Source organism: Mauremys mutica, chromosome 13 (genome assembly GCF_020497125.1).
Source record: "Mauremys mutica isolate MM-2020 ecotype Southern chromosome 13, ASM2049712v1, whole genome shotgun sequence".
Lineage (NCBI taxonomy): Eukaryota > Metazoa > Chordata > Testudines > Geoemydidae > Mauremys > Mauremys mutica.
The window spans coordinates 51,583,596-51,601,381 of NC_059084.1; the positions used below are offsets into that span (position 1 = coordinate 51,583,596).

Below are 17,786 nucleotides of genomic sequence, written 5' to 3' on the forward strand. Positions count from 1 at the left end.
AAGGGACAGGGAATGGGGGGAGTTGGATTGTGGGTGTTCCGGGGGGGTGGATAGGGGTTGGAGCAGACAGGGAGCAGGAGTGGGGTCCCAGGGTGGTGGTTGGGGGGGTTGGGGTCTGTAGTGGGATGGCTACTTGCTCCTGCCCTTTGGGGCTTTAAAACAGCCCTGGGAAGGGCTTTAGGCTGGGCTGATTGGGGGAAGTGGCTGCAGCTGGGGCCATGCCCCAAACAGAAGGCCAGGGGAGCCAGAAGAAAGACAGTCTCTCTCTGTATTCAGGAGGAGATGGGCCTGGCTGCAGGGAGCTGAGAGAGAGTACCTGAGTGGAGCAGGGCTGGGGAAAGGCTGAGGAGCTGGGGAGCTCCAGCCTGGAAAGCCCCAGGCTGCAGCCTAGCTATAGGCCAAGAGGTACTGGGGTTTGCAAGGGCAGCAGGTCCAAACCCCTTTGCCTGTGATGAGTAGGCTGATACTGCAGTCTGCCCCAGGGTGTGGGGCTAGACAATGACTGGCAGTAGCCAATACTGAGGCAAAGTGGGGATAGTGGGGTGGAGGGTTCCCCTGGGAGGGGGAGACCCAGTTGAACGGGCACTGGGGTCCTGGGAGGGACACGGGGGCCAGTAGCTGGAAGGCGGATCACCAGCCTGCAGAGGGCGCTCTGGATGCTGGACTGAGCTAATTCCCAAGGCCAACCAGCAGGAGGCGCCGCAGGGGTGAGGCTGACCCAGTTACAGTGTCTCTGGGGGACGGTGAGGGGACAAGGAGCAGGATGGGTCGGGGATTCTGAGGGGGGCAGTTGGGAGCAGGAAGTGGATGGGGGTCGGATAGGGGGCAGGGCCAGGCTGTTTGGGAGGCACAACCTTCCCTACCCTAAAGCTCATTCAGCAGTTTGAGGCTTGCAGAAGAGCCAAGCTGTTAGCTTTTCCATTAGGGCTCCCATCCCTTTCACTTCTCAAATGTCAAATTATAGTCTGTATGTAATTTCAGTGCCATAGGGAGATTCATGTCAGGGGAGGGGAGCTTCATTTAAAATTAGCCACTGGGGGGAGGGATCACATGAGAAGAGCAATATCCTTCCCAACCCTACCAAGGGAGACCCCTCTCCCCTGCATTCCCTGAGACTCCAGAGGGGTTAATTCAGTGGTTTTCAAACTTTTGTCCTGGTGACCCTTTCACATAGCAAACCTCTGAGTGCGACCCCCCCCCCTTATAAATTGAAAACACTTTTTTATATATTTATAAATGCTGGAGGCAAAGCGGGGTTTGAGGTGGAGGCTGACAGCTCACGACCCCCAGTAATAACCTCGTGACCCCCTGAGGGGTCCTGACCTCCAGTTTGAGAACCCCTGGGTTAATTTAATTTAGCACCCTGTGTCCATTCACATGCATGTGCTATTTTGAGCATTTCAGTTTGGACAACATAGGCTCATCCCAGATTCTGGAACAAGCTCAAATGCTCAGTTCGTGGAGTATGTACATAGTCTATGCTAAAGACAAACCCACAGTAACCGTCTCCAGTTTGTGAGGGACCCCATCGAGCCATTCTCTAGGAAACAGATAAATACATGGAGATTAAGTCCATTAATGGCTATTAGCCAGGATGGGTAAGGAATGGTGTCCCTAGCCTCTGTTTCTCAGAGAGTGGAGATGGATGGCAGGAGTGAGATCACTTGACCATTACCTGATAGGTTCACTCCCTCTGGGGCACTTGGCATTGGCCATTGTCAGCAGACAGGATACTGGGCAGGATGGCCTTTGGTTTGACCCAGTATGGCTGTTCTTATGTTCTAACCTAAATGAACCCAAAGTTATGGAGACAGATATGAGTCAAGGAAGCCAGCAGAGTATCAGAAACCTGGAAAAATCTCTGCCTGGATGGGCTCAAGTGTTTGGTTACAAGCTGAGGTGGTTCAAAAGTTTTGGATTTTTTTTTAAGCAGAATTTTTTTTATTGTTTCTTTAAACAATCAAACACAGCAAGCAGCAAATATTTGGCCACACACTTCTGAAACCTCAAACCATGTTCAGGTTTTGGCAGACTAATTTCAGCTTTTCAATAAAAAAAAAACACAACAAATTTTGAAGGAAAGCAGACATTGTCCATGATTTTTTTCTGCTTTTTAAAAACCACTAGTTTTCGATCCAGAAAAAGTTTTGATGGAAAATATTTGTCCAACCCTTTTAATGAGCTTTAGTGCCTTTTAGCACTAGCTGATGCTGAGAACCAGTGATACCTTGTAAAGAAGTTTTCTGAAAACTGGGTTTGTGCTGAGATGCGGAAGGTTTATTTTTCCCAGGGGCGTCTGTGGGGGGGAGCAAGTGGGGCAATTTGCCATGGACCCCGCAAGGGCCCCCAGGAGAATATAGCATTGCAATTTTTTTATAGAAGGGGCCCCCAAAATTTCTTTGCCCCAGGCCCCCTGAATTCTCTGGGCGGCCCTGGTGGGAGGGAGTGGGGGAGGGGGTGCAGTGTGCAGGAAGCGGCTCAGGGCTAGGAGTTGGGGAGCAGGAAGGATGCCAGGTGTATGAGGGGTCTCAGGGCAGGGGGTTGAGGTGCAGAACAGGTGAGATGGGGGCTCAGGGCAGGGGGTTGGGGTGAAGGAGGGGGTTGGGGTGCAGGAGAGGGTGTGGAGTGTGGGAGGGGCTCAGGGTGGGGGTTGGGGTGCAGGAGGGGCTCAGGGCAGGGGGTTGGGGTGCAGGAGGGGCTCAGGGCAGGGGGTTGGGGTGCGGGAGGAGACTAGGGGCAGGGGGTTGCAGTGCAGGGTGCAGCAGGGGGCTCAGGATGGGGGGTTGGGGTGCGGGAGGGGCTCAGGGCAGGGGGTTGGGGTGCGGGAGGGGCTCAGGCCAGGGGGTTGGGGTGTGGGAGGGGCTCAGGCCAGGGGGTTGGGTGCGGGAGCGGGCTCAGGGCAGGGGGTTGCAGTGCAGGGTGCAGCAGGGGCTCTGGGCAGGGTGTTGGGGTGCGGGAGGGGCTCAGGGCAGGGGGTTGGGGTGCAGGGTGCAGCAGGGGGCTCAGGATGGGGGGTTGGGGTGCGGGAGGGGCACAGGGCAGGGGGTTGGAGTGCGGGAGGGGCTCAGGGCAGGGGGTTGCAGTGCAGGGTGCAGCAGGGGGCTCAGGATGGGGGGTTGTGGTGAGGGAGCGCCACAGGAGAGGGGGTTGGGGTGCGGGAGGGGCTCAGGAGGGGGGGTTGGGGTGCAGGGTGCAGCAGGGGGCTCAGGATGGGGGGTTGGGGTGCGGAGGGGCTCAGGGCAGGGGCTTGGGGTGCAGGAGGGGCTCAGGGCAGGGGGTTGGGATGCAGGGAGCAGCAGAGGCTCAGGGCAGGGGGTTGCAGTGCAGGGTGCAGCAGGGGGCTCAGGATGGGGGGTTGGGGTGCGGGAGGGGCTCAGGGCAGGGGGTTGGGGTCCAGGAGGGGCTCAGGGCAGGGGGTTGGGGTGCGGGAGCGGGCTCAGGGCAGGGGGTTGCAGTGCAGGGTGCAGCAGGGGGCTCAGGGCAGGGGGTTGGGGTGCGGGAGGGGCTCAGGGCAGGGGGTTGGGGTGCAGGGTGCAGCAGGGGGCTCAGGATGGGGGGTTGGGGTGCGGGAGGGGCTCAGGGCAGGGGGTTGGAGTGCGGGAGGCGCTCAGGGCAGGGGGTTGCAGTGCAGGGTGCAGCAGGGGGCTCAGGCAGGGGGGGTGGGGTGCGGGAGGGGCTCAGGAGGGGGGGTTGGGGTGCAGGGTGCAGCAGGGGGCTCAGGATGGGGGGTTGGGGTGCGGGAGGGGCTCAGGGCAGGGGCTTGGGGTGCAGGAGGGGCTCAGGGCAGGGGGTTGGGATGCAGGGAGCAGCAGAGGCTCAGGGCAGGGGGTTGCAGTGCAGGGTGCAGCAGGGGGCTCAGGGCTAGGAGTTGGGGAGCAGGAAGGATGCCAGGTGTACGAGGGGTCTCAGGGCAGGGGGTTGAGGTGCAGAACAGGTGAGATGGGGGCTCAGGGCAGGGGGTTGGGGTGCAGGAGGGGCTCAGGGTGGGGGGTTGGGATGCAGGGAGCAGCAGAGGCTCAGGGCAGGGGGTTGGGGTGCGGGAGGGGCTCAGGGCAGGGGGTTGCAGTGCAGGGTGCAGCAGGGGGCTCAGGATGGGGGGTTGGGGTGCGGGAGGGGCTCAGGGCAGGGGGTTGGGGTGCAGCAGGGGGCTCAGGGCAGGGGGTTGGGGTGCGGGAGGGGCTCAGGATGGGGGGTTGGGGTGAGCGAGGGGCTCAGGGCAGGGGGTTGGGGTGGAGCAGGGGGCTCAGGATGGGGGGTTGGGGTGCGGGAGGGGCTCAGGGACGGGGGTTGGGGTCCGGGAGGGGCTCAGGGCAGGGGGTTGGGGTGTGGGAGAGGCTCAGGGCAGGGGGTTGGGGTGCGGGAGGGGCTCAGGATGGGGGGTTGGGGTGCGGGAGGGGCTCAGGGCAGGGGCTTGGGGTGCGGGAGGGGCTCAGGGCAGGGGGTTGGGGTGCAGGAGCGGCTCAGGTGCGGGGGTTGGGGTGCGGGAGGGGCTCAGGGCAGGGGGTTGGGGTGCAGGAGGGGCTCAGGGCAGGGGGTTGGGGTGCGGGAGGGGCTCAGGGCAGGGGTTGGGGGGCGGGTGGGGCTCTGGGGGGGGGGTGGGGGTGCGGGAGGGGCTCAGGGTAGGGGGTTGGGGTGCGGGCGGGGGCTCAGGGCAGGGGGTTGGGGTGCAGAACAGGTGAGATGGGGGCTCAGGCCAGGGGGTTGGGGTGCGGGAGGGGGCTCAGGGCAGGGGGTTGCAGTGCAGGGTGCAGCAGGGGGCTCAGGGCAGGGGGTTGGGGTGCGGGAGGGGCTCAGGGCAGGGGGTTGGGGTGCAGGGAGCAGCAGGGGGCTCAGGATGGGGGGTTGGGGTGCGGGAGGGGCTCAGGGCAGGGGGTTGGGGTGCGGGAGGGGCTCAGGGCAGGGGGTTGGGGTGCAGCAGGGGGCTCAGGGCAGGGGGTTGGGGTGCAGGAGGGGCTCAGGGCAGGGGGTTGGGGTGCGGGAGGGGCTCAGGGCAGGGGGTTGGGGTGCGGGAGGGGCTCAGGGTGGGGGGTTGGGGTGCGGGAGGGGCTCAGGGCAGGGGGTTGGGGTGCGGGCGGGGGCTCAGGGCAGGGGGTTGGGGTGCAGAACAGGTGAGATGGGGGCTCAGGCCAGGGGGTTGGGGTGCGGGAGGGGGCTCAGGGCAGGGGGTTGCAGTGCAGGGTGCAGAAGGGGGCTCAGGGCAGGGGGTTGGGGTGCGGGAGGGGCTCAGGGCAGGGGGTTGGGGTGCGGGAGGGGCTCAGGGCAGGGGGTTGGGGTGCAGGGAGCAGCAGGGGCTCAGGATGGGGGGTTGGGGTGCGGGAGGGGCTCAGGGCAGGGGGTTGGGGTGCAGGAGGGGCTCAGGGTGGGGGGTTGGGATGCAGGGAGCAGCAGGGGGCTCAGGATGGGGGGTTGGGGTGCGGGAGGGGCTCAGGGCAGGGGGTTGGGGTGCAGGAGGGGCTCAGGGCAGGGGGTTTGGGGTCCGGGAGGGGCTCAGGGCAGGGGGTTGGGGTGCGGGAGGGGCTCAGGAGCGGGGGTTGGCCTCCGGGAGGGGCTCAGGACCGGGGGTTGGGGAGCAGGAGGGGCTCAGGGCAGGGGGTTGGGGTGCGGGAGGGGCTCAGGGCAGGGGGTTGGGGTGCGGGAGGGGCTCAGGATGGGGGGTTGGAGTGCAGGAGGGGCTCAGGGCAGGGGGTTGGGGTGCGGGAGGGGCTCAGGGCAGGGGGTTGGGGTGCAGGAGGGGCTCAGGGCAGGGGGTTGGGGTGCGGGAGGGGCTCAGGGCAGGGGGTTGGGGTGCGGGAGGGGCTCAGGGGGGGGGGTTGGGGTGCAGGAGGGGCTCAGGGCAGGGGGTTGGGCTGCTGGGAGCAGCAGGGGGCTCAGGAGGGGGGGTTGGAGTGCGGGAGGGGCTCAGGGCAGGGGGTTGGGGTGCGGGAGGGGCTCAGGGCCGGGGGTTGGGGTGCAGCAGGGGGCGCAGGATGGGGGATGGGGTGCGGGAGGGGCTCAGGGCAGGGGGTTGGGGTGCAGGAGGGGCTCAGGGCAGGGGGTTGGGGTGCGGGAGGGGGCTCAGGGCAGGGGGTTGCAGTGCAGGGTGCAGCAGGGGGCTCAGGATGGGGGGTTGGGGTGCGGGAGGGGCTCAGGGCAGGGGGTTGGGGTGCAGGAGGGGCTCAGGGCAGGGGGTTGGGGTGCAGCAGGGGGCTCAGGGCAGGGGTTTGCAGTGCAGGGTGCAGCAGGGGGCACAGGGCAGGGGGTTGGGGTGCGGGAGGGGGCTCGGGGAAGGGGGTTGGGGTGGGGGTGGGGCTCAGGGCAGGGGGTTGGGGTGCAGCAGGGGGCTCAGGATGGGGGATGGGGTGCGGGAGGGGCTCAGGGCAGGGGGTTGGGGTGCAGGAGGGGCTCAGGGCAGGGGGTTGGGGTGCGGGAGGGGGCTCAGGGCAGGGGGTTGCAGTGCAGGGTGCAGCAGGGGGCTCAGGGCAGGGGGTTGGGGTGCAGGAGGGGCTCCGGGCAGGGGTTGGGGTGCAGGAGGGGCTCGGGGCAGGGGGTTGGGGTGCAGCAGGGGGCTCAGGGCAGGGGGTTGCAGTGCAGGGAGCAGCAGGGGCTCAGGGCAGGGGGTTGGGGTGCGGGAGGGGGCTCAGGGCAGGGGGTTGGGGTGCGGGAGGGGCTCAGGGCAGGGGGTTGCAGTGCAGGGTGCCGCAGGGGGCTCCGGGCGGGGGGGTGGGGTGCCGGCGGGGCTCAGGGCCGGGGGTTGGGGTGCGGGAGGGGCTCAGGGCAGGGGGTTGGGGTGCGGGAGGGGCTCAGGGCAGGGGGTTGGGGTGCAGGGTGCAGCAGGGGGCTCAGGATGGGGGGTTGGGGTGCGGGAGGGGCTCAGGGCAGGGGGTTGGGGTGCGGGAGGGGCTCAGGGCAGGGGTTTGGGGTGCAGGAGGGGGCTCAGGGCAGGGGGTTGGGGTGCAGGGGTGGGCTCTGGTCTGGTGCCACTTACTTGGAGTTGCTCTGGGCCTGGCTCTGGGGTGGCTGCTGCTGGCACAGGGGCCAGGGCAAGCTCCCTGCCTGCCCACCCCAGCCCTGCCCTGCTGCACTCCTGGAAGCAGCCAGCACCACGTCCCTGCAGCCCCTGGGGGAGGGCGGGCAGAGGGCTCTGCGTGCTGCCCTTGTCTGCGGGTACCTCCCCGGAAGCTCCCATTGGCCATGGTTCCCCAGTCCCGGCCAATGGGAGCTTCCCCTGCTTAGCCCCGCGGCACCATGGGGGTGCCAATCCCGCGGGCCAGATCCAAAGCCCTGATGGGCCGGATCCAGCCCGTGGGCGGTAGTTTGCCCACCCCTGAGCTAGGCCTATCCACGTGGTTTTGCTCCAGTTTTCATTCACTAAAGCCCCAGTCCTGCAAACACCTCTGCACAGGAGCCCTCCACAGGCACAACTGTTTGCGGGATCAGTATCTAAGAGAGAGTAAATAGCATAAAGCAGCTTCTTAAAGTGACACCGGTGAAAATACAACCACAGCTCTATGTCTTCAAACCTTGGAGTGCTCTGCTTTACCCATACGGTCACTCCCAGGTAGCCACAAGCCCCCAGATGCCAACAACTCACCAGAAATCTTGGCACCATCCCCCCATGAAGCCTAATTCCCCAAGCCCCCCACCCCCGCAGCCTGCTCTCCCTAGCCCCTCCATCTCGTGCAGCCAGCTCCCCCCACCCCGGCTGGGGCATGGACACTCCAAACCCTCCACCCCCACGTCACCCCACTGAGCCCCACATATCTCCTATTTCTCCCATCACCTCACCTTCCTCCACCTCCTCTCCAGGGTCCAGGAGGCACCTAATTACTGGAGCCAGCCTATGGGGCTCCCTTAGTTAGGTAGAACAGCCTGCATTAGAAGAACAGTGGCCATGTCAGACCGGTGCTCCTCCGGGCGGGGCTGGGCCTGGGGCTGGCTCCTGTGGCTGTGGGGTGTCTCCAGGCTCCGGCCAAGAGGGGAGGGTTCAGGCAGGAGGAGTGGAGCTGGGGGCTAGCCTCCCATGCCGGGGCAATTTAAAAGGGTTTGGAAGCCCAAGAGCCGGGGGGGCGGGGGATGTGGAAGGCTGGTTTTAGTAGCACATGGACTCCCAGCGGGAGAAGCCCAGGGGCCCAGTGCCCTCACAAGGGGGGGAACTGAAGTGAAGCCCCGGAGGCAGGGAAGGACCTTGGTTCAGAGCTGCCCCTGGGACGGGGCTGAATGTTGTGTGATGGGCTGAGACCGGGGGCCCAGTGGGAGACACTGGCTGGGACTGGCCCTTGCAGCTGAGAAGGGGCCAGCAGAGGGGTGTGAGGAGCCGTCCCCTGTCACTCCCCATCTGGGCCGGGGGGGCTGCCGGAGAGGTAAGGGTGCATGTGCAGAGGGCTGCAGCGACTCCCCTCTATCGTGCAGCAGGGAGCAGGGGCACTGGCTGAGGGAGAAGCCTCATAGGAACAGTTTGAAGTCAGCTGTTCACTCCAAGGGATTAGGGGCCATTTCTGGCATCCTCGTTAATTTCCCTCACAGTTGTTGGGGCTGGAGGAGGAGGGAGGAGAGAAACCGATGTGACAGTGACTTTTCCCCTTCCACTGGCTTTTATTAGCTCTGGATTTAAGCTGTGCAGCCAAATGCCCATTGTATTCTGCCCCTGCCTTGGTCTCACCCCTGCCCGCCACCCCAACAACTGTGAGTGAAATTAACAAGGATGCCAGAAATAGCCCCTAATCCGGTCTGAACAGCTGAGTGAACAGCTACATTCAAACTGTTCCTATGCAGGCAGCAGGCGGCCTGGGGAGGCTTCTCCCTCAGCCAGTCCCCCTGCTCACTGCTGCAAGCTAGAGGGGAGCCCCTGCTGAGTGCGGGGGGTGTCGGGGAGCCGTGTCGGCAGCCTGGCTGGAGGAGGAGGGAGGAGAGAAACTAATGTGACAGTGAGTTTTCCCTTTCCAAGCTTTCATTAGCTTTGAGTTTAAACTGGTTTTTGTGCAGCCCAAAGAGGTGAAACAAGCCAGTACAGTATGCAGGGGCGGCTCTATGTATTTTGCCGCCCCAAGCACGGCAGGCAGGCTGCCTTCGGTGGAGCACCTCCAGGAGGTCCCCGGTCCCGAGGCTTTGGCGTCCCCGCCACCGAATTAGCACCGAAGCCATGACACCAGCAGTCCTCCCGCAGAAACACCGCCTAAGGCCGCCTGACTGCTGCCCTCGCAGGGACCGGCAGGGTGCCCCCCGTGGCTTGCCACCCCAGGCACGTGCTTGGTGCGCTGGTGCCTGGAGCCGCCCCTGCCTGAATGCTCTACGTATTTGTGGTACGCTGCTGCATCTTTTTTTACCGGCACTCCGCACCAGCCCGTACCGGCTTACTTTCACCCCTGTCTCCCCTGGCTGGCCCCCAACCTGCGGGCTCTGTGCCACCTCCTGTAGTCAGCCCATCCCCCCAGCCGGCCCCCCTGGCCCAGGGACTCTGTGCCGGTTCTAGTGGCCAGCCTCATCCTCCGGCCGCCTGCCCCACTCCGCCCCAAGCAGCAGCGAGTTGTACGAACGCAGGCCAGAGGACTCAAGGAGCAGGGGGCACACACAGCCGTTGGCCAGAGAGAAGTGGTGGTTTCCTCTTCAAAGCATCACTTTTCTCCAGCTGGCTGCGCGGCCACCTTTCGGCCAGCATTCGCTGCCACCTGTACCTCCCGCCATCTCCCCAGAGGCCAGGACCAGCTCCAGGCACCAGCTAACGAAGCAGGTGCGTGGGTAGCCAATATCAAGGGGTGGCCCTCCGGCTGCTATCGGGGCAGCGCGTCCGGGTCTTCAATGGAAATTTGGTGGCGGGTCCCTCAGTCCCTCTCCAAGCAAAGGGCCTGCCGCTGAATTGCCGCCGAAGAACAGAGTGGTGCGATCGTGCTGCCAAGGCTTCTTTTTTTTTTTGACGCTTGCCAAGGCAGAAAACTTGAGTCGGCCCTGGTTGCACGGAGCAAGGAGGATTACTTTATGGAGGATGAAGAGGAGGAGGAGGACAGAATCCCCCCCCCCCAAGGCAGGAACTATTCTTAATGCAGGATTCAATAGCCTCCCCCGACTCCCAAGGCAGGCTCCCGTTCCATGACTCTGGAGAAGGTACTTCTGGTGAGTGAGAGCCTGATTGGAGCCACACAATGGGGGGGGCAAGGGGAAACCCGGCCATGCTGGGCTGTTCACGTTTAGTTTAAAGGGCTCATCCCTGCTCAGAGCCTCATCGGAGCCACGCGGTGGGTGCGGGTGTGTGTGAAGCAATCATCCTGAGAGCTCGCAGGCTCTCCTTTGATATGGCAACCCCCCAGGAGTCGCTTGCTATGGGGCCGGGCAGTTTGAAAGCATTGAAATGAATGTGGAAGAAGCAGAACCCCTTATGCCGCTAGGGCGTACCATGCCTGCAAGCTGAATTCTGTTGCCCGGCTGCGTGTGATGGCTCACTCACACCAAAGTGGCAGGCACTTCACTACAAGAGGCAAAATGCGACCTTGTACAGAAAGAACATGTGCTGTGTACTATGAATTGCCTGTTCCACTGAGAAGGAGTGTCCCCTTTGTTCTCTGAAGTGTATCTTTTAAAATACTACTCTCCCTTTTTCTCCTCCCGCAGGTGCAAATGTTTCAACATGGCCCCTATCCACTCCATGGCAGAGTCTGGTCCAGATTAGAAGGTGGAAAAAATGAACTCGGGACGACATGTTTGCTGAGCTCATGCCATCCTCCCCCACTGAGAGGGCCCAGCTGAATGCGTGGAGGCAAACAATTGTGGAGTCCCGTAAAGCATTACAGGAACACGAAGAGAGGAGGGAGGCACGCAATGAGAGCAGGCAGGACACTACGGTCAAGCTCATGGGGGAGCAAACTGACATGCTCCGCTGTCTGGTGGATCTAATGCGGGAAAGGCAGCAAGACCCCAGACTGCCACTGCAGCCCCTGTATAATCAAACTCCCTCCTCCCCAAGATCCAGAGCCTCCTCACCCAGATGCCCAAGAACACGAGGGGGGAGGCTACGGGGAGCCACACACTCAACCCCAGAGGATCGCCCAAGCAGCAGAAAGCTGGGATATGAAAACTTCTGATTTGGTTTCTGGAAATTTCCTTCCCTCCTCCTCCACGCCCCCTCCCCCGGTCTACCTTCTGATTTCTCTCAATAATGTGTCATGCAACAAATAATAAAGAATGTTTTTTAAACAACTGTGACTTTATTTCCTTTCAGATATATAGGGGATGGGTGACTTCAAGAGAAACAAACAGAACTTTCACACTGTACCCTGGCCAGTCATGAAACTGGCTTTCAAAGCTTCTCTGATGCCCTGCTCGCCCTCTTCTAATCTCCCTGCTGTCTGGCTGTGAAAAATTGGCCACCAGGCGAGTTGCCTCAACCTCCCACCCCACCATAAACACCTCCCCCCTTACTCTCACAGATATTGTGGAGCAGACAACAAGCAGCAATTACAACTGGAATGTTGGTTGTGCTGAGGTCTAACCGAGTCAGTAAACTGCACCAGCGAGCTTTTAAACATCCCAAAGCACATTCTACCACCATTCTGCACTTGCTCAGCCTATAGAATCATAGAATCTCAGGGTTGGAAGGGATCTCTGGAGGTCATCTAGTCCAACCCCCTGCTCAAAGCAGGACCAAACCCAACTAAATCATCCCAGCCAGGGCTTTGTCAAGTCTGACCTTAAAAACCGCTATAGTTGAACTGCTCCTTATTACTGTCCAGGGTGCCTGTGTACGGCTTCATGGGCCATGGCATTAAGGGGTAGGCTGGGTCCCCGAGGATAATTATAGGCATTTCAACATCCCCAACTGTTATTTTCTGCTCTGGGAAGTAAGTCCCTTCCTGCAGCTGTTCAAACAGACCACAGTTCCTGAAGATGCGAGTGTCATGCACCTTTCCTGGGCATCCCACATTGATGTCGGTGAAACGTTCCTTGTGATCCACCAGTGCTTGCAGCACCGTGGAAAAGTACCCCTTGCAGTTTATATACTGGCTGCCCCAGTGTGCTGGTGCCAAGATAGGGATATGCGTTCTGTCTATCGCCCCGCCGCAGTTAGGGAACTCCAGTGCATTAAAGCCATCCACAATGGTCTGCACATTTCCAAAAGTCACTACCCTTGATAGCAGCTGGTCAATGATTGTGTTGGCTACTTGCAGCACTGCAGCCTCCACAGGAGATTTGCCCACTCCAAACTGATTCCCGACTGACTGGTAACTGTCGGGTGTTGCAAACTTCCACCGTGCTATGGCCACTCACTTCTCAACTGTGAGGGCTGCTCTCATCTTGGTGTCTTTGCACTTCAGGGCAGGGGAAAGCAAGTCACAAAGTTCCATGAAAGTGCCCTTATGCATACGAAAGCTTCGCAGCCACTGGGAATCATCCCAGACCTGCAACACTATGTGGTCCCACTAGTCTGCGCTTGTTTCCCGGGCCCAGAATCGGTGTTCGACGGCATGAACCTGGCCCAATGCCACCATGATCTCCCAGTCACCACATGCCGTGCTTCTAGGAACGTCTGTGTCCCTGTCCTCATCAGTATAGTAATCATGCTGTCATCACTTCCTCGCCCGCTTTTGCAGTTACTGCACATACTGCTGGATTATGTGTGAGGTATTTACAATGGCCAAACTGCTGCAGTGAGCTGAACAGGCTCCATGTTTGCTGCACTATGGTGTCTGCACAGAAAAAAGGCAAGAAACAATTGTCTGCAGTTGCTCTCACGGAGGGAGGACAACTGACGACTGTAGCTATCCCACAGATCCTGCAGTCTCCGCCAAGCATTTGAATTCTGGGTTGAGCTCCCAATCCCTGATTGTCACGGGTGGTTCTTGGTACCTGTCGTCAGGTACTACCACCCCACCCCACCCACTCACGGGAAAGCAACAGGAAAAAATAGTTTCTCACCTTTTTTCACTTTCACTTATGTCCACTGGCTGCTGCTGACAGACACGGTGCTGCAGTGCTACACAGCAGCATCCCCTTGCCTTGCCGACGGCAGACGGTACAATAGGAATGACAGCCATCATCATCATCCCGTGGGTGCTCCTGGCCGGCCTCAGTGAGGTCGGTGGGGGCGCCTTGACAAAAATGGGAATGACTTCAGCTCATTCTCTCTTTAAGTTTCGTCTAATGGAGATTCAGTCCTGCCTGGAATATCAGGCAAGCCTACTAAAGAAACAGAGTGGCAAACAACCGCTCTGGGTTAGAGTCCCAGACATCCCTCAGAAATGATGAGCTGCTGCCATTCTAGGGGGTGCCCCTGGAACAACCCCACCCATTGCTTCTCTCCTCCCCCACCCCTCCTGGGCTACCATGGCAGTTATCCCTCCATTTGTGTGATGAAGTAATAAAGAATTCAGGAATAAGAAACAACACTGACTTTATTGCCTCTGCAAGCGGAGATCAAAGTGGGGAGGAGAGGGCGGTTGGCTTACAGCAGGGATAGGCAACCTATGGCACAGGTGCCAAAGGCGGCACGCGAGCTGATTTTCAGTGGCCACTGGTCTGGGGGGCTTTGCATTTTATTTAATTTTAAATGAAGCTTCTTAAACATTTTAAAAACCTTAGTTACTTTACATACAACAATAGTTTAGTTATATATTATAGACTTGTAGAAAGAGACCTTCTAAGAACATTAAAATGTATTACTGGCACGCGAAACCTTAAATCAGAGTGAATGAATGAAAACTCGGCACAGCACTTCCGAAAGGTTGCCGACCCCTGGCTTACAGGGAAGTAGAGTGAACCACTATTCTGCACTTGCTCAGCCTATAGTTGGACTGCTCCTAACTACTGTCCAGGCTTCATGAGCCATGGGAGCAAGGGGCAGGCTGGGGTAGGTGCGACCACGTGGTGCTGCCGACTGGGAGAGCAGCCTGAGGCAGAAGCCTCCAGCTCGCATGATATTCCAGGCAGGACTGAATCTCCATTAGACAAAACTTAAAGAGAGAATGACCTGAAGTCACTCCCATTTTTGTCCAAGTGCCCCCAACCGACCTCACCGAGGCCCGCCTGGAGCACCCATGTCTGCCCAGGTGCCCCCAACCAAGCTCACGAAGGCCGGCCAGGAGCACCCACTTCTGCCCAGGTGCCCTCGACCGACCACACCAAGGCTGGCCAGGAGCCCCTATGACAGCAGCAGATGGTACAATAGGACTGATAACCGTCTTTGCTAAATTGCCAGGGCAAGGAGCTGCTGCTGTGTAGCAGTGCAGTAGCGTGTCTGCCAGCAGCACCCAGGAGACAGATGGTGACAGTGAGCTGAGCAGGTTCCATGCTTACCATGGTATGTCGTCTGCATGGGTAACCCAGGAAAAAAGGAGAGAAACAATTTTTTCCCGTAGCTTTCACAGAAAGGGGGGGGGACTGATGACATGTACCCAGAACCACCCCCAACAATGTTTTTGCCCCATCAGGCATTGAGAGCATGACCCAGAATTCCAATGGGGGACAGAGACTGCGGGGACTGTGGGATAACTACCCACAATGCAATGCTTTGGAAGTCGACGCTAGCCTCGGTACTGTGGATGCACACCGCCGAATTAATGCGCTTAGTGGGGACACACACAATCAACTGTATCAAATCAATTTCTAAAACTCAACTTCTATTAAGAACTAATTTCGTAGTGTAGACGTACCCTAAGTCTGTTACTGAGAACCACTGTGCTCCTGCTGCTCCTGCAGCAACTACCTCTTGGTACTTGGCCACTCCCGGGGCAGAGGCAGGGGCTTACTGCATTTAATGCTCTAAAATCCACCATCATTCGCCAGGTCTTCCCAGACCCTTTTGGTACAGGCCACATCGGGGCATTATTAGTACTCGTCATGTCCACAATAACACCCTGTTCTAACAAGCTTTTAATGGTAGAATTTATTCCTTCCTCTGCTTCTAAAGGATACTTGTACTGGCGCTGTGGAGGGGGGACAGGTCCTCGATTAAAACTTCAGTGTCAATTTTTCCACATTCTAATTTATTTTCAACCCATCCCTGGGAAACTTTTCCACCCATGGGTCCCCTTCTTCTTGCCCTCCTTCCAGGGCCTTTACAGCCGCACACCTACGTACAGCATTAATGGAGGGGGTGGAAGTTTCTGCTGGCTCTTCACTATTTGCCCATAGGAACCCGTTGGCTAAATCCACAATGAGCCCCACACCATTAAGATAAGGCATCCCCAATATTCCATCCTCCGTACCCACATCTCCAGTTTGATCCCGCTTCTGAATACAATAATCTACCCGTGATTCCCAACTTCTTACACGAGTCAGGCTCAGTCTTGTGATAAATGCTTCCACTGTCTCCCTTGTGTATGATACTAGTTGTGTATCTACACAACTAGATCTGCAACTGATTTGATATAACAATAGCTACATTGACTTGATATTAATTGGGTTCCAAACATTTGCCAGAACTTGTATAAATAAATTAGCTTATGGCAAGATCACGTGAGACATACAGGAATTATGCTGCAAGAGCAGATCCAACCCACTATTGGTCTAACCAAGTATTACCTTGGTTTTTAGAGAAATCCAATAACCTTGTTACTTCCATAACGAACCTCACAAAGAAACATCCTGTTTCAGTCAAACATGATTTTGATAAGCCATTTCCGTTACACACTAACACTTCTGCTATTGGGTAGTAACAGAACCAAGAATGGGAATAGCCAATGATGCATCCGGCAAGCTCTGGGACACCCCTTCCTGCAGCAGTCTGGAGTTGGGGTGTGATGTTATGTGGATTTTATTTGATGACAGTGTTTTTAAAGAGCCACTCATCTTTAAGTCTAGTGGGTCTTGTGGTGATACAGGGACTGGAAAACCCAAGGAAACTGCTTTTCTCACTTTGTTAGCCCGTGTGGTGAAACACCAGTTTACTTTTGTCGCTCGGTTGGTATCTCTTATGGGGTAATAACTGCCAGTCTTAGGGTGCATTTGCCCTGTTTCTCAGCAGTTTGTCCTGAATTTGGTGTTCTCAGTTGTGACTCATCAAGGCAGGTTACATCCAGATCCCCAGTTCGTGTAAATCCGGAGTAACTCGAGTCTAGCGGAAGCAGCTGCGGTGACTTTACACCAGCGGAGGATTTGGCCCCTTAGGGGCAATTCGCTCCATCCGTTGGGTCTGATGCGAACCCCAATGCACTTGTCCCGTTTACACTGACAGACGCTGCCCTGTGAGTCTGACACCGAGACAGGCCCCGGGGGAGCCAACGTGCCAGGTCAGCGAGGGGAGAGCGACTCAGAACAGGACTCACTCCGGATTGGGGTTCACAGATGAAGCGAGGGATCTCTGCACCCAGCGGGGCTCTGGGCAGGAAGGGGAGACACGTTGCCCGGGAACGGAAGGGTTAAAACTGCCGGGAGGTTTGTGTTACATTCACCCGGGTGCAGGGCCGCCCGGGGGGGGGGGCAAGAGGGGCAATTTGCCCCAGGCCCTGGGCACCACAGGGGCCCCCACGAGAGTTTTTCGGGGCCCCTGGAGCAGGGTCCTTTATTCGCTCCGGGGGGGCCCGGAAAACTCTCGCGGGGCCCGGGCCCAGGAGCTTCTTCGCTCACGGTCTTCGCCAGCGGGGGGTCCTTGCGCTCCGGGGCGGAAGGACCCCCCGGAAGCCAAATTACCGCCGAAGCGGGACCCCCCGCCGAACTTCAGCTCGGTCTTCGGCGGTAATTCGGCGGTGGGGGGCTCTTCTGGGACCCGCTGCCAAAGTGCCCCAAAGACCCGCGGCGGGGGCCCCCCGGCGCCGAATTACTGCCGAAGACCGGGCTGCACTTCGGCAGCGGGGGGCCCCCACCGCGGGTCTTCGGGGTACTTCGCCAGCGGGTCCCGGAATGGAAGGGCCCCCCACCGCCGAAGACCCCAGGCCCCCGGAATCCTCTGGGCGGCTCTGCCCGGGTGCCGGGTCTCCTGTCCCAGCCCGGAGCGGTGTGTGTGTCACTGCTGCCCCCGCACGGCTGCCGGGAGAAGCGCGATTCCGCAGCCTGGGTTATTGTATGATCACAAACCGGTTTCGTGTCACTGTGTCTCTCGCACAGTAATAGCGGGCGGTGTCCTCGGGCTTCAGGCCGGTCATTTGCAGATACAGCTCACTCTTGGGATCATCCCTGGAGATGGTGAACCGGCCTTTGACGGAATCAAGGTAGAGTGTAGTACTTCCTCCCGTGCTTATATAAGCGACCCATTCCAGTCCCTTCCCGGGAGCCTGTCGGACCCAGTGCATGTAGGCGCTGCTGAAGGTGAAGCCGGAGGCTTTGCAGGAGAGGCGGAGAGAGTCTCCGGGCTTTTTCACATCCCCTCCGGACTCCACCAGCTGCACCTGGGACCGGGCACCTGAGAATAAAGACAGGTTGTAAATATTGGTATATAAACAGCGATAATGTCATCTATTGTTCTAGCTCTGCACGTTATTCAGAGGAGCAAAATACCTTCCAAAGCTGCTAAAGAGAAAACTAAAAGGAGCAAAAATCCCATTTTCCCGGGTGCTGGAGGGGAAAGTTCTCAGGGACTGGCTGGTCACTGCACAGACCCAGGGGCTGCGGATTGTGTCTCCGGGTGCAGCCTGGGCAGAGAGAGGCTCAGATTTAAACAGGAAACTGTCTCCCTCATTTGCATGTCCCCGCTTTATAAGAGACACACACTCCTGCTGCCAGTGATCTGAGTGACTCGCCCTAGGGCTCCGGGTGCGGGAGTTAGAGTGTCCCCTCCTGTGTCTGTGCAGCGCAGGGCGCTGGGATCCTCATTAGACTTTTGGACCCCTATTAATTTCATCTGGTGACCCCTAGTTTGTGTATTCGGGGAAAGGGTAAATAACTAC

General features: G+C 59.1%; 1 gene segment (V, D, J or C); it reads right to left on the reverse strand.

Moving 5' to 3' along the window:
* Positions 1–17,000: 17,000 nt before the first annotated feature.
* LOC123347239 lies at positions 17,001–17,443 on the reverse strand (the record flags this gene model as incomplete). The annotated part of the segment is given in 2 exon segments: positions 17,001–17,302; positions 17,398–17,443. Coding segments are annotated over 2 exon segments (348 nt in total), but the record flags the coding sequence as incomplete, so codon positions are not given.
* Positions 17,444–17,786: the final 343 nt, after the last annotated feature.